The 15,658-nt window shown below is 56.9% G+C and overlaps 1 protein-coding gene across 1 annotated transcript; it reads left to right on the top strand.

The window, feature by feature from the left end:
- Positions 1-233: 233 nt before the first annotated feature.
- On the top strand, positions 234-12,288 carry CHGA (chromogranin A). Its single transcript, XM_019745396.2, has 8 exons — positions 234-491; positions 1,319-1,365; positions 3,888-3,981; positions 5,310-5,378; positions 6,414-6,512; positions 7,665-8,063; positions 8,775-9,250; positions 11,812-12,288. Exons 1-8 carry the CDS (start codon positions 446-448, stop codon positions 11,893-11,895), a joined length of 1,314 nt encoding a protein of 437 aa, XP_019600955.2. The 5' UTR covers positions 234-445; the 3' UTR covers positions 11,896-12,288.
- Positions 12,289-15,658: the final 3,370 nt, after the last annotated feature.

The raw sequence follows: 15,658 nt of genomic DNA, 5'->3' as shown, positions 1-15,658 counted from the left end.
CGTCGAGGGGTGGAGGAGCAGCCGAGCCTCCCATGGCACCTCCTGGAAGCCAAATACGCGCCTCATAACCTGACCCACTAGGTGCGAGCCGCCGGGACCAGAAGCAAGAGAGGTAAGGCTGCCGATGGAGCGAAGTGCGGCGGGACCCTCAGCGGGGTGGAGAAAAGGGCCAGGGGCGGCCCGATGACGTCATTTCCGGGGTTGGGGGCGGTATATAAGCCAGGCGCGCGCGAGCGCGGCTACTGCTGCTGCTGAAGTATCCGAACTCAGTGCAGCGAGGCTGGTGGGCGGACCGACGGACGGACGTACACAGGGACGCTGCGACCCCCATCCCCGCACAAACGCCGCGGTAACCCGCCTTGCCCCGCCGGTCCAGCCACTCCTCGCTCGCCTGCCCGCCGTGCCCAGCCCCAGACCGCCAGCTGCTCGGCGCCCCGGGTTCGCCATGCGCTCCGCCGCTGTCCTGGCGCTTCTGCTCTGCGCCGGGCAAGGTGAGCGAGCGCGGAGTCTCGGGGGACAGGGCCCTGGGTCCCACTGCCCATCCGTGCCTGCTCTTGTCCCGCCCGCGCTGAGGTCCAGGCACCACGCCGCGCCGCGAGCCCCTCCACACCTCCCCTCCAGCACGGCGAGTTTTCAGCACCGCGGACAGCGCCTCCTCCTAATTCCTGGCCCCACAAAACGTCCTCCGCCCAGCACCTGCAGACCGGACTCTTTGGGCACGACTCCCAACCCCGCGAGGCAGGGCCCCTTGGTGCCTGCACCTCATGTTGGGTTCGGCGTCTGAGCTGCATCAGGGCCAACGCCGGCTCCTTGCCGTGGCTGGCCAAGGTCATTGGGGGAGATGGGAGGGCTGCTGCTGGCTCCCCCTCTCACCTCTATCCCTTTTCCATCCTCCCGCTCTCCGTGTCTTTCTGCTCTTGACTTCTGCCTCTCAGTATCACCTCTCACAATTCTCCTCCATCTCTTTTTCCTTTTTCCTCACCTCTGGGATCTCTCCCTGCATTCTCCCCAACCCCAATCCTATTCAGCCCTTGGCCTTGTTTTCACAACACTTGCCTTCAGCTCCCACAGCCCCTCCAGAGCAGACACTTTCCCAAAGGGGAGGGTTAAGGCTTTCAGTGAAGCCTCTGGGAGACACCCCTTGGGAGCAGCAGTCGGGGAATAGAAACAAAATTAGCTCTGGCATCTAATTTGGGTGGGGGCAGTTTTGAGGGGGAGCACAGAGGTGAATAGACCCCCGATGAACCTGGTCGGGAAGGGCTGGGCTCTCCCCTGAGAGCAGAGAAGTGACCCCAGGTCTCTCTCTTTTTCTTCCCAGTCACTGCCCTCCCTGTGAACAGCCCTATGAATAAAGGGGACACCGAGGTAAGGAGGGGTGCGGAGATGTCCCGGGATGGGGGGTAGGAGGCCCCAGTGGATGCCTCACATCCTGTTCTTGGGCAGCTGCAGGAGTGAGTTTGGCATAAAGCCAAGAGCCAGCACTGCGGCTGCTGAGCCTGGGGACAGCTTGCAAAAGAAGATATCAAAGATTGCTTGATTGCCCTGCTGTCCTGCTGGGGGGACTTCCCCAGCTTCCTCTGAGCTGAGTCTGCAGCCCAACGGGGCCTGTGTCTTGCTTGCTGGGCTGAGGTGCCAGGTCCACCGTCTTGAACATTCTGAATCTGGCATGACCACTGAGGGCTGCTGGCCGTGGCTTCCCTGTGGTCGTAGTTGTCCATAGACCTTTGAGGATGGTCTTCACCTGCCTGGTTCTGGCCTCCCCCTTTGCTGCCATTCCCCTCCCCCCACGGATCTGCCAGTGATGCTCCACCCCCACCCACAGGCACTCAAGCTCCAGCTGTCCCAAAGGGCCACAAGGAAAAACATTCTTGGTCATGGCCTCTGCACCCAGGGTCCCGGCCAGTTAGCAGTGATGGTGGATGTCACCCAGGAAAGAGACTTAGGAGACACCAGTGGAGGGGTTCTTAGCCAGCAAGAGACACTCCATGTTGGGTGTATACTTGAAATTTGTTCATGTCTGTGGCGAGGCTGTGTTTCTAGTCTCTGGTGCTCACAGATAGCTCCATTTGAGAGTCAGAGAAAGTTCTACTCCCCACCTTTCCAGGAGCTGTTTTCTTCCATTCCAGAGAGGCTATGGTTAAAAACCAAAGCCTCAAAGCAATTTCAACCTCAATTTACTTAATTATATTTCCTATTCGATAGTTGCAGACAGGCCTGTATTTAAACCTCTACCATTCATTGTAGCTGTGTGGTCTTGGAGAAATTCCTTAACTTCTCTGAGCTTCTCCTTTTCCCATCTCTAATATTTCCCTCGAGGGGAGTTGTGAGGAGTAGGAATCATAGATGTGCGGTGCCCGGTACATAGTAAGTCCTCAGTAAATGGGCACTTATTTCTAGAGCTTCCCTTCTTGATCTCCCCATTGTTCTTGGGACCCATATCCAATTCCTCTCTCCCACAATCCATCCTCATGGACAGGTGGTTATTCTGATATTCCCATTGCAAGGTCTGGGGTTGCATGGAGATATAAGGTACAGGCTGCAGGGCCCTCCTTGCCAGATCCCTTAGGGGAGACGCTTTGGTTACCATGTAGTACTCACAGCCTGGGGTTAGGGGCACCGGAACAGCTGGTTAGGACCTGAATGTTCCATCCTAGGATGCTCTGACAACTGTAGAGCTTATTTGCCAGTCTGCCATCCTGGATCCTTGGACAGGTTGCCTTGGCATCCCATAGGCAGCCTTCCACCCCCTCCCTCCCTCCCAGTATTGCCGGATGCATGTCTGACACCTCCTGCTCCTCCTGGCTCTAGACAGCTGAAGCAGGTTAGGAGTTGTGTATCCCTCCCTGGGTGTGTGTGGCACTTCACGTTTTATAGTGTTTTCTCATTTGTGCCTTATCGCCCTGGGAGGGGAGTTAGGAAGTTCTTCTCACTCCCATTTTACAGATAAGGAAACTGAGGCTCAAAGAGGTCAAGTCACATACCCAAGACAACACAGCTAGGATACCACACTACAATTGGCACCATCTTCAAATATCTATTTATCAGGTGCCTGGTTACTCACAGCACCTTGCTGGGCAGTGGGCAAGACTGTCAGGATATGGCTGCTGTTGGCCTGGAATGGACACCCAGATGTAGCTGATGTGTCCCCATATCCAGCCAGGGGATTTATCCCGAGTGAATATGGAGCCAGACCATGAGGCTGTCACTTCCTACATGTGACAACACCGGGGATGTTAAAAGACTGATCCAAGTCCGGTTTCCAGACAGGGTAGAGCCAGGGAAGGTCTTTGTTCTCCTCTGGGCAGTCCAGAAAGGCTTCCTGGAGACGGCTAACCTTTGAGGCATCTGCAAGACTGAAGTACTTTTGCAAGACATGTGTCTGATGCCCAGGAGCAGCTTCCCCATCTATAGAGAAGCACTTGGGGATGAAACGGTCTATTTCTCTCTGATGCTCAGTTATTTTCTTTCAATTAGAGAATGGAAAGGTGGGGTCCTCCATGTCACCTGGTCCAATCTGCCATGGATATTGTTAAAGAGATCAAGGCCCAGAGAGGTTCAGTGTCTTGCCCAATGTCACACAGTGAGTTACGAACATGCTGAGATGAGCTGCAGCTCTCCTAATACTCTGTGGTACCCACCTAGAGGGGCACCTGCTAGCCAGGTGATGGGAGTGCCTGGCACATGATTAGCACCATATAAGGCTTTTCTCTTCTCATTGCTATTATTGTCTGGCTGAGGAAGCAGAGCTGTGCCCCTGAGCCAGGCCTCCATGGACTCCTGAAGAGAAAGCTAACACCCTTATGTTCTCATTAGAAATTTGCTCTGGAGCCTCCAGGGCCTGAGTCCCATGCCCAAGCCGGCCCCAACCTGCCCTACTTTCTTCCCAGGTGATGAAGTGCATCGTTGAGGTCATCTCTGACACACTGTCCAAGCCCAGCCCCATGCCTGTGAGCCAGGAGTGTGTGGAGACACTCCGAGGAGGTACGGGCCAGGCTGGGGGTGAGGGGCTGGGGGTGAGGAGCTGGGGGTGGGGGGGTGGGGGGTGAGGGGCTGGGGGTGTGGGGGTGGGGGGAGGGGCTGGGGGTGAGGAGCTGGGGTGAGGAGCTGGGGTGGGGGCTGGGGGTGAGGGGCTGGGGTGAGGAGCTGGGGTGAGGAGCTGGGGTGAGGAGCTGGGGTGGGGACTGGGGTGTGAGGGGCTGGGGTGAGGGGCTGGGGGTGAGGGGCTGGGGGTGAGGGGCTGGGGTGAGGGGCTGGGGGTGAGGAGCTGGGGTGGGGGCTGGGGTGTGAGGGGCTGGGGGTGAGGGGCTGGGGTGAGGATTTGTGGGTGAGGGGCTTGGGGTGAGGGGCTGGGGTGAGGATTTGGGGTGAGGGGCTGGGGTGAGGATTTGTGGGTGAGGGGCTTGGGGTGAGGGGCTGGGGGAGAGGATTTGGGGGTGAGGGGCTGGGGGGTGAGGAGCTGGGGGTGAGGGGCTGGGGGTGAGGAGCTGCTGCCTGCTGGGCTGAGTGGTTAGGACATGGGTTTGATGGAATTGAACAGTTTAATCCAATGGCCACTGACCAAGTTCCTGCTGTGTCCATGCCTGTGCTACAGTCTGAGGGGCACAGGGAGATGAAGGGGTCACAGGCCCCATGCGCTTGGAGCTTACAGACTAGCAGAGGGAACAAATATGAACACAATTAGCTGGGATTTGGGGCAAAATGAAACTGGGGCTGGAACAGCAAGCCACCAGAATGTGAGCTCCCTATGACAAGGATTTTGTGTGCTATATCCCCCATGCCAGGAACAGCTGCTGGCACCTGGTAGATACCCTGTAGATATGTGATGAATGTAGGAGCATCATGGGTGGGCAGGAGGAGGAAAAAGCTTTGCCAAGCAGGCAGTCAAGTTTGACCAGCTGTTGGGTGGAGCCAACATTAGCATTGGGGTTGGGTGTTCGAGGAAAGTTGGAAACCCACAGGGAGAAAAAGGATGAAAGGGGACTCTAGGTGGAGCCGACAGCACGAGCAAAGGCATGGAGATGGGGAGACGTGTTGTGTTTGGAGACACTCCTACCTCACCTGAGGGCTGCCATCTCCGCCCAGGTCTGGGTGCTGGGACAGTGACTGACCTTTCTGAAGTAGTAGAAAACTGATTGACACCTTGGAAAGGAGGTCATTTCAAAAGTGTTAATCTCAAGACCCAATCTCACAGCTGCCACCCAGGCTTTGAGTTTCCAGAATAAAATCCTTGTGCTCAGCTGAAAATATGGATGACAATCTTTCTCTTCTGTTCTTTGGAAATAAACCATAATCATTCTCCTTCACCACAGATGAACGGATCCTCTCAATCCTGCGACATCAGAATTTGCTGAAAGAGCTCCAAGACCTTGCTCTCCAAGGTATTTCCAGGCACTGCACATGAATCGGGATAAATTCCAGTGACTGACAGTCAGGAAATCAGGGTGGAAGGTCGAGCAGGTCCTGTTTCTCTCTGATGCTCAGTTAGTGCCTTTCAACTACAGAGTGGAAAGGTGGGGTCCTCCACACCACCTGGTCCAATGTGCCATTGATATTGTTAAAGCGATCAAGGCCCAGAGAGGTTGAGTGTCTTGCCCAAGGTCACACAGTGAGTTAGGGACATGCCAAGATGAGCTGCAGCTCTCCTAATACACTGTGGTCTCGGGAGTTCAGCCACTGCAGTGAGGGCACTTTTAAGACTAGGTGGCAGGGAGGATATTTTTCCTCTGGGCATACTCCCTGGCGCACAGCCACTGTGTCGGGCTCCTCTGGCCATTCCACAGACTCATTATGATGGAAAAACATCATGACCAGCCGCAAGTTGGCCTGGGCAAGAGGCCGTCATCTGGTGGGTGGGGACAGTCAGAGGAGGCAGCAGCAGCCTCAGGCTGATGCAGGGAGAGGGGTCTCTGTATCATGGCAGCAGGTGCCAACCCTGGGCGTGGACTCAGGCATGTGCTTGGCTTTCTCCCAAGGGCCTGGATTTAGGGGTTCCAGGGGGAGCAGGGGTTGCCTGAATCAAGATCCCCCATGAGGGGATAAGCAGTCGCTGTTTTCCTCCCTTAGCTATCAGCCAGGTTCTGAGGGGCCCCTTCTGTGCCTCTGCCTCTGGGACCGTCAGCTCCCTCTGAGCCTTTGTTGCTCTGGGAGGCAGCAGGGAAGGCTTCTTCTCATTTCCTAGGTGAGGCACTGAGTCTGCAGAGGGGGTATGGCTGCCTGATGGACCCCAGCTAGGAGGGGGCAGGAGCAACCACGTCTCCCCCATCCCCGAGTTCTCACCCCCTCAGTCTGTCATCGGGAAGGGGGGTGGGAACGTGATGTGCACAGTGTACAGATAAGGAGCTGCAGGGGTTCCCTCTCACAGACACAGGCCGGCTCAGACCAAAAGGGGCTTTTCTCTCCGTCTCTCATACCAGGTGCCAAGGAGAGGGCCCATGAGCAGAAGAAACACAGCAGTTTTGAAGATGAACTCTCAGAGGTTCTTGAGAAGCACAACAGCCAGGCCGAGCTAAAGGGTCAGTGCTGGCCCGTCTGGCCAGAGACCAGGGGAGGGAGGAGATAATAACAGCACTTAGGATAAATGGAGGATTCCTAGGAGGCAGGAGGCCCCACCTTTTCGCCCTATAAGGTCGCTATTATTTCCTTCCATTTACACATGGGGGAAACTGAGGCTCAGAGAAGGGAAGTACCTTATCCAAGGCATAATAGGAGATGTGAAGCTAGGTCTGTCTCACTGTCCCATCTGCTCCCCACAGAGGCCGACACTCCAGGGCTGGGATCTCAATGTCTTCCACCTGGGGCTGAGAGGGAAGCCTGCCCAAGTACCCTCATATTGGCCGGGGCTGTTGCCCCAGTGGCTCCTTGGGGCATGGTGTGGAATCCCACATGCTGGCGCCATGAGAAAGTGTCAGGATAACTGTGGATGTCTGCCATGGGCTGCGGGAGGGGGAACAGCGTGTGTGTGCGCGCGCTTCAATGAGGGAAGCAGCCACGTGTCAGCACAAAGAGTACCCTGCACTTGGCCTTCGGAAGCTTGCGTTCAAGGCTCAGCCCTACAGACTACGTGAGCACGGATGGGTCTCCTGACCTTTGTGAGGATCAGTTTGAGTTTCTGTAAATGGGATGGGAGAACTTCCACCTGGAGTCCTGGAGTCAAATGGTGGGATGTTGTAGGTAGTGCTTTGTTCTACAGTAGCCATTCTAGGGACGGGAAAGTCTTTTACAGTCGCAATACCTTTTAATGAAACCCTACAAATATTGAGGAATTGAGCACCGTCACAGGACACTCAAGACAGAGAAGCCCCATGTGGAAGGGAGAATGGAGTCACAGTTAATGGTGCCTCTTACACAGAGAGGTTAAGGAACTTGCCCAAGATCACACAGCAATTCAGCTGATGTCCTAATTTTCAATTCAGAGCTCAATCTTGGGTCATTTTTTTTTTAAATCACACCCTTCTTTAAGAGGTAGAATTACAAAGAAACACAATCCAGTTGTGCTCAGGTCAAACCCAGGCATGGAGAGGGTAATCCTAATTCTCCATGGATGTCTTAGGTTGGGCTTGTGGGCAGTGAAGCGAGAGAAGGACTAAGATCTGAAATTGGGCTCTGGGGAGACTCCGCGTGCAGCCTGGTCCTCAGGGCCTGACTTGGCTCTGTTGTTTCTGTAGAGGGGACAGAAGAGGTGCCCTCCAAAGATGCTGCGGAGAAAAGAGGAGATGCTAATGAGGTGGAGACGAACGCCGAAGATACAGATGGAGCCAGGCCCCAGGTCTCCCCAGAGCCCGGGCAGGGGTCCGAGGTGGAGGAGGAAGCTGCCAACACTCACCCTCCAGCCAGCCTCCCCAGCCAGAGACACCCAGGCCCACAGGTCGAGGGGGCCAGCGAGGGCCCCTCCCAGGGTCTGGTGGACAAAGAGAAGAGCCTGGGTGCAGAGCAAGGGCAGCAGGCCAGGAGAGAAGAGGACGAGGAGGCCGCAGAGGCTGGAGAGAAGGTCGTCCCCGAGGAAGACGGCCCTACCGCCGTCCTTAACCCCCACCCGAGCCTCGGCTACAAGGAGACCCAGAGCGGTGAGAGTACATACTGTCTGAGACCTCAACAGATATGTGGGAGGGGGGCACAGATGGGAGGGGAACCTCACCCATAATCTCATTCCACTTTCACAACAACCCTGAAAGTAAGTATTACCTCCATTTTCAGATGGGAAACTAAGGCTCAGAGAGGTTAGGTAATTTGCCCAAGGTCACATAGCTAAATTACAGTAAAAGCTAATAGTCCAACCCAGGTTTGTCAGACTCCAAAACTATGCATCTCCAGTGTTCCACATAGACCCTCCCCCCTAAATCCAGGAAGCTAGAAGGCTTTGTAGGGTAGGTGAGTAGGCTTTGGGAATAGAGGGACAGCATGACAGGTGGGAACAGGCTTGTCTGGGGACAATTGTCAGCTTCAACCAGGGTTTAGAAGGGACCCTGGCTCCTCCTGAGGGCCTTTTCAGGGTCTTTCCTCCCTGCCTAGCTAGGTGACCCCGGAATCATGGGCTTCAGAGGTGAGAGAGCTAAAGGAAGAGGCAGGCTCCAGCCAACCCACCCCTCTGAGCTCTGAGAGGGTCTTGCAAAGCGTGGTGTCGAGATGGCTTTTTCCAAGCAGAACTCATCGTGAAGAAGCTGAGCTGGACCTAGAGCGCAGGGTCTGTGGTCCAACACAGAGGTCCCTGGGGAGTGGCCGGGGCGGGGAGGGCGGCAATCCCTCCCTCATCTGCTCTTGTCCACCACCTGCTCCAGGTTGGTCCGAGGCTATGGCTGTGGATGGAGCCGGGAAGACTGGGGCTGAGGAAGCTCAGCCCCCCGAAGGGAAGGGGGAGCGGGAGCGGTCCCGGCAGGAGGAGGAGGAGATGGCAGAGGCCCCTCAAGGCCCCTTCCGGGGCGGGAAGAGCGGGCCGCTGGCGCAGGAGGAGGAGGAGCGACTCTCCGAGGAGTGGGAAGATGCCAAGCGATGGAGCAAGATGGACCAGCTGGCCAACGAGCTGACGGCCGAGAAGCGGCTGGACAGGGAGGACGAGGAGGACGACCCTGACCGCTCCATGAAGCTCTCCTTCCGGGATCAGGGCTACGGCTTCAGGGGCCCAGGGATGCAGCTGCGACGAGGCTGGAGGCCGTCCTCCCGCGAGGACAGTGTGGAGGCAGGCCTGCCCCTCCAGGCGCGTGGCTACCCAGAGGAGAAGAAAGAGGAGGAGGGCAGCGCCAACCGCAGACCAGAGGTTGGTATGGAGCGGGAGCCGGCCCCAGGGGTGTTGGCCCAGCTGGGGGAGGAGGGCCAGCTGCACTCAGATGTGTGGCCCCTGCCCCACTGGGAGGACACAGTCCCCTTGGAGCCTGGGACTGGAGAGACACTCAGACAGGGGGTTCTTGGACGCTCCCCAAAGGCCTGGGCTTGGGGCAGAGCTGGGAAGGGGTAGGAGACAGGGCATATCAGGCAGGGCGGGGAGTGAACCCCAGCTCAAGGAGGGCACCCAGTCAAGCTGGAGGGCAGGCAGACAGGAGACAGGAAGTGTTCAGATCAGTGCATGGAAGCAGGAGAGGTGGTAAGCTGAGCCAACCCCCCGAGGTGCTGGGTGGGGACTCCATCCTGAAGGCAACAGGGAGCCCCTGCAGGTTTGGGAGCAGGACACGGGAGTAATGGGTGCAGCTTGGAGCTTTGGATGGAGAGCTTGGAAACTAAAGGACCTGGCAGGGACTGGCCTGAAGAGGACCGTCTACTGCCTGGGGGACCCAAGCCCAGGGTACCATTGGCCCAAGAGCTGGGAGGGCATGAGAGGAGAGGACACTAAGGGAGAGCTGGCATCCCAGGGAGACCCTGCATTTGGTCCAGCCAGGTCCTCTCCTGGACCCCAGGCAGCCCAGGCACACCCTCCTCGCCCAGGTTCAGGCCCTGCCTCCCAACCCGAAGAGGGTGGGAGCAGGGCCAGCTGGACCTCCGGGCCTGGTCATGAATGGGAGGGGAAAGCAGGTGGGTGCCACAAAACCTGGGTTCTGCCTCCTCCTAGCTGTGTGACCTTGGGCAGGTGATTCTCCTTCTCTGAGTCTCAACACTTCCCCATTTCTGGAATGGGGGTAAGGCATCCTTTCTGCTCACCTCATTATCATGATCAGGACACACGCAAGACTGGGAAACCTGGCCATGCCCAGGGCCTCTTGGGAAGCACAATGGGGTGCACTGACACAGCCCCATAGGAGGGATGGCATGGGAGTTGGGGTCCCTGGCAGGCCTGCAACACAACCTTAGAGCTGAAGGAGGTCTTGGGGGGTCTGTGGTTCCAGCCTCTGTGCCCAGTTGGGAATTGGGGCCCTGCGGGGGGCTGGGACCTGTCCGAGGCCCTGGCTCCAGTGCTCTTCTCTGCCCACCCAGAAGAGGAGGTGGCCCCTTCATCAGATTCCCACCCCGCTCTGTGGGTCTGGGACCAGGGTCTGGGCAGCCTGAGAGGGAGACAGCTCTTTCTCGGCAGCTGGAGCTAGAAGCGGTCATGTGCCTATGTCCTCAGGAGACGGAGGGTATGGGGTACAGGAAACAGCAACATGTTCCCCACCCCTAGCTTTTGGACCCAGAGCAAGGCTGGGCACTTTTGATCACGCCCTTCCGCACCCACAGCAGCTGTAGAGTGAGGTGCCCTGAGACGCCTGCCAGCTTCCCTTCACAAGCAGAGGGAGCCCTGGACGGCAGGGTGGATAAACGGGGACCATAGAGCAGTGTGGGCCTCCCCCACCCAGCCCAAGGGTCTCAGAAAACAGCCCCAGCGTCACAGAGCTCATGCCCCAGGGGCTACTCCAACACAGAAGGCTCTGAGGTCCCTACGTCCATGGCAACCACTGTCCATCTGCTTGAACTGAGCCCCAGCTGTAGCTCAGTGCTGTTCTAGGGGTGGGGGTGGCTTCCGCAGACTGGCATCCAGCAGGGACCCCGGGAAGACCACCCCTTCCAGGTCAAGGCCAGGAAGCGGCCTTCCCCGACTCGTGTTGTGAGTCCAAAGGCACACTCTTGTGGGCAGCAGTCCCAGCTCCGGGGCTGGAAGCTTCCCAAGGCTAGAGCACAGAACACGGCTCACAGAATATGCCCCGACCACCCTGTCAACCAGAGCTCACCCCCCACCCGCCCACTGGGGCCCAGGATTGAGGCCCAGACGTACATCGGCAGGTAGATGCGGGGCAGCTCTCACAGCCTCCAGCCTGCGTTACAGGCTCATGCTGCCCAGGTAGAGAGGCCTGCAGCAGACCGGAAACCCAGGCCTGGCCTCACCTGGGAGCCATCGTTAGTCTAGGCCTGGGTGGGGGGTGAGGGTAGCGGGTACTGAGGAACTCTGAAGGGTACCAGAGGCCTTGTTTTCCACATACCGTGTTTCCCCGAAAATAAGACCCAGCCGGACCATCAGCTCTAATGCGTCTTTTGGAGCAAAAATTAATATAAGACTCAGTCTTATTTTACTGTAAGACCGGATCTTATGTAAGACCGAGTTTTATGTTAATTTTTGCTCTGAAGATGCATTAGAGCTGATGGTCTGGCTAGGTCTTATCATTCCGGAGGCAGCGGGCCTGGAGAAGAGGCCACCAGGGACAGTGTGGGGTCAGGGCCCCCGTTCCCCCCACATTCTCGTGCACCATAGTCCGGCAGGCCGGCATCACTGTCCCCATGGCACGCAGAGGCCCCCCAGGCTCAGGGAAGCAAAGCTACGCGTCCAAGGCCATACAGCTAGTCTGGCTGCACAATCCACGATGGTGGCCCAGGCTCCTGGGCCAGTCCCTCTATGACCCTGGTGTTCTTTCCTAGGACCAGGAACTGGAGAGCCTGTCGGCCATAGAGGCAGAGCTGGAGAAGGTGGCCCACCAGCTACAGGCCCTTAGGCAGGGCTGAGACGCCAGCTGGCCCTACCAGCCAGGACCCCGAGGCACCCTGTGGTCCTGGCTCTGTTGTCCCCTTTGCAGGTCCTGGCCAGCCGGCATGGGCGCTGCTTCCGGTAGGGCGGTTGCCCCAGCCCGCCCAAGCCCAGGCCACCCTGTTGCCCCCACGCTCCTTTCCTCCTGCCCTGGACCCCAGTATACGCCTCTGACGGGCAGACCCCCACAACTTTAAACGATTATCCTCTCTCTCAACACAGGAAGCTTTCTAGAAGTTTCCCTTCCACCATCAGAACCATTGGGCATAACTGTTAAATAACTTCTGGTCTTTTGGTGAAAGCTGAGAACTCCTGATGTAATATATTCTGTACAAAATTTATCGAAGGAAAAATAAACCTGCTCTGGGCTCTTTCTTGTTTCTTTGAACTTTCCCCCCTCTTGACTCAGAGTGGGGTAGGATGGATTGGATTCAGGCAGAAGGACCAGGGGAGGCTCAGGGCCCTGGGTGACGCCTTTCTGGGCCACTTCCCAGCCATGGGATCTTGGGCAAGTCACTTTGCACCTCTGAGCATCATTTTTCTCATCTGTAAAGTGGGGTGCTGATATGTGCCTCAAAGTGTGTGGGAGTTAAACATGCAAAGAGCCCCCAGGTTCCAGGTCTTCCCCAGATCCCAGCACAGCTGAGCTTTGCATGGCCCGTTTGGGAAATGGCCTCTGCCCTGTGGTGCTGGGGGAGGGGACCTGATAGTCCTGGGATAATACCTGCCCCCAAGGCCACAGCGCCCCTTGGCACACAGCTGCCACCCCCGACCTGGTACGTGCACAGGACTCTGGGGCAGCTGAAGTTCTTGCTCATGTAACGGTTCACTAGAGCGCGGCAGGTCTGTCTCAGCTTTGGGGAAACTGAGGCTCACAAGCTGAAATGACTCATCAGTCACAGGGAGGGATGATACCCAAAACATTTAACCATTGGGGCCTGCAGAATCACAGTCAGAACGGACTGGGCTGGTGCACTGGACCGGTGTGGACCAGCTGAATGCCAGGGCCAGTCAGTGAGGCTGCTTTGGACCCAGCGGGCCTGGGCACGCAGAGACGGCTGGGACAGAGCCCAACTTCAAGCCCACTGCCCAGAAATGTGGGTTTTGACGTAAGATTGGAGTTGGAACCCCCAGCCTATGTGGAGCTTGGGCAAGCGTTCCTGGCTTTCTCGGAGCCCGTTTCCTCATCTGTAAAATGGGGATGACACTTACTACCTCCTCACCAGATCACGATGAGGATTGGAGGGCTCAGACGGCCTGGATCCAAAAACCATTCTGATGACATGAGTTGTTTGAGGGTTCTTGGTAAGTCTGGGCCTCTCATGTGAGGGGCGAGGGGACTGCCCACTGCTGCTGATGCCCGACCCCCAGAGCACAGAGGGACACCCTCCAAGGAGCTGGTGCTATTAGGTGTTTCTTTTTTCACATTTCAGAGACAGGTTTGCACTCCATCCCTGCCAGTTGTAAAAGCAAACACAACGCTGTGTTCCACCAGTTGGTAAGGTATCAAATATCCGCTACCAACACTAGTTAGCAAATAGAACTTGGGTCATCTTGTCCCTGAAATAACCCATCCCAAACACAGGCCACCTGCGCTGTCATAACCCCATGGAGCAAACACACAACCAATTCAAGAGCCAGTGGACAAAGCTTCTTGGGTTTTGCAGAAGCCACACTTTTATATAGTGTGTTTGCGTGTGTATTCATATAAACATTATGTATGTGCATGTACACAGCTTCTGCTAAACTGCTCATGAACAGGATTGAAGCAAATAGTACTTGTCACAAAGCACTGGTGTCGACACTAAAACTGGAACTGCCAACGTGGTGGTGAATCCACTATGTAAGCAGCTTTTCGAGAGAGCAAGTTTCAGAGCAGTCTGATCCCTGCCCGCACAGCCCCAGCAAAGGGAACGTCCCTCCAAGCTGCCAGGTCATGGACAACTCCGGAAGTAAAGCGGGAAATGCAACCAGTCTTGGAAAAGGCCCCTGGTGGTCTGGGTGGGGCCCAGCGGTCAGAACAGAAGGACGAGGGCCCAGGCCCGTCTGTGAGAAGAGTCAGCTCCCCCTGAACAGTGTGTCTGGAGGTCACCTCATCTCAGACTCAGACGCGGGCAGGGTGGTGTGTGCGGCTTCAGGGCATGGGCAGGCTGACGAAGAGGGAGAAGCCCAGGCCCTTGTCAAGGATGTGTACTTCTTTGCCTGGTGGTGAGCAATGGTGGGGGGGGCCAAGCTCCTGCACAACAGGCAGCACCTAGCTCGCGGTGTCTGCAGCTCAGGCCCTTGAGCCTCGACTCAGGAGGGAGCGGGGCTGTCAGGGATCTTGCCAGGTTAGGGATCAGCTCCTAGGGGCAAAGTCCTTCAACCTTCCATAAAGCCCACTTGGCAGCCCTCTGGGTAGAAGAACTCATTTCCAAGGTTTTCTCCATTGATAAGATTAAAGACACAGGCAGGCCCACTTAAAGGATGCCCAGCCGATTCCTCGGAAAGTCAGTGGGATCTGCCTTCTGCAGGTGAGACTGGGCGCTTCGGGCCCAGCCTGACCCACCACGCCCTGCGAACCCGGACTCCTGCACGCCGACAGCAGGGCCCACCCTCAGGAGACGGCGTGAGAGCTCCTGGTGAGGACAGACACCCAGCCTGCACACAGTTGGGGCTCGCTGTCTGTGGAACCACATCATTACACAATCAAAGCCCCTGCACGTAGAACTGGGCCCAAAGCCTCTGCCCAGCTGCCCAGGGCACAGACCTCATACATGACCCTCTGGCGCTGCCACCTGCCACCACCAAGACAGATGCTGCAGGGTCACAGACCCCAACATGCCCTGGAGTGCAGATGGGCCCTTCCCACCACCTGACAGCTCCCAGCCTTTGTGAAGCTCAACTTCCCCCTCAGTTTCCACTCCTGGAAAAAGCAACTGGTAAAAGGGGGGGCTTGGGAACAAGAGTCCCAACTCCCTGCAGGATGCCGGCAGGGCTGGCTCTGGGTATCACACCTGCTCACCATCTCCCGTGGATGCAGACCCTTCCCATGGGCCCACGAAGATTCCAGAGACTCTGTGCCAGAGGCAGCACCACCTGCCCTGGGGAAGAAAAGGCTTCAAAGGCTAAGTGTGTTTAAATGGGTCTTTCCCCAAGGCCAGTGACAATGGGCCTACGGGGAAATCAACCCTATGGACCCAAATAGGTCAGTGTGACCCAGGTGACGTGGGGGCTGGTGCTCACTGGTGTCTCATCCCTGCACAGGCCATCTCCTCGAGTGTGCTCCGACACAGGTCCCTAAACCCCATCAAGAGACGGCCATTGTCTGGTGCACATGATCACCAGCCCAGGGGGGAAGGAGCAGCCCACACAGGCCCTGGAGTGCGGGCTGGGCCCCTTCCCTCCACCTGACAGCTGCCGGCCTTTGTGAAGCTCAACTTCCCCATTTCCGCTCCTGGAAAAGCAACTATTGTGCTCGCCACCCGCATGGAGGCCAGTGGAAAACGCCACATCACGGGAAAACAGTTACCTGATATCTGGGCCTGGATGCTGACATGTGCAACTCTGAGGGGTGACGCAAATCATACAGGAACACGACATGGCCAGGGGCCCCGCAAGGCGTCAGGGGTCACACCGCACTCCCTACCTGTTCGCGGAGGCAAATCGGGATTGGAATTTTATTCAAAAAGGTAAAGCCATTTTATTAAAAGACTGGGAGAATGACAAATTTTTAGCAACACTGTGTAAACACGTGTGAAA

This window comes from Rhinolophus sinicus, linkage group LG03, assembly GCF_036562045.2.
Source record: "Rhinolophus sinicus isolate RSC01 linkage group LG03, ASM3656204v1, whole genome shotgun sequence".
Lineage (NCBI taxonomy): Eukaryota > Metazoa > Chordata > Mammalia > Chiroptera > Rhinolophidae > Rhinolophus > Rhinolophus sinicus.
The sequence above is the reverse complement of the archived record's forward strand: the minus strand, read 5'-3'. Positions and strand labels throughout refer to the sequence as shown.

What these genes read in the sequence shown, in the direction of transcription:
- CHGA (XM_019745396.2), top strand. Translation starts at nt 446, where the DNA reads ATGCGCTCCGCCGCTGTCCTGGCGCTTCTGCTCTGCGCCGGGCAAG. An exon ending in TGAATAAAGGGGACACCGAG is followed by an intron (nt 1,366 to 3,887) that starts GTAAGGAGGGGT and finishes CTTTCTTCCCAG; the next exon opens with GTGATGAAGTGCATCGTTGA. An exon ending in CTACAAGGAGACCCAGAGCG is followed by an intron (nt 8,064 to 8,774) that starts GTGAGAGTACAT and finishes CACCTGCTCCAG; the next exon opens with GTTGGTCCGAGGCTATGGCT.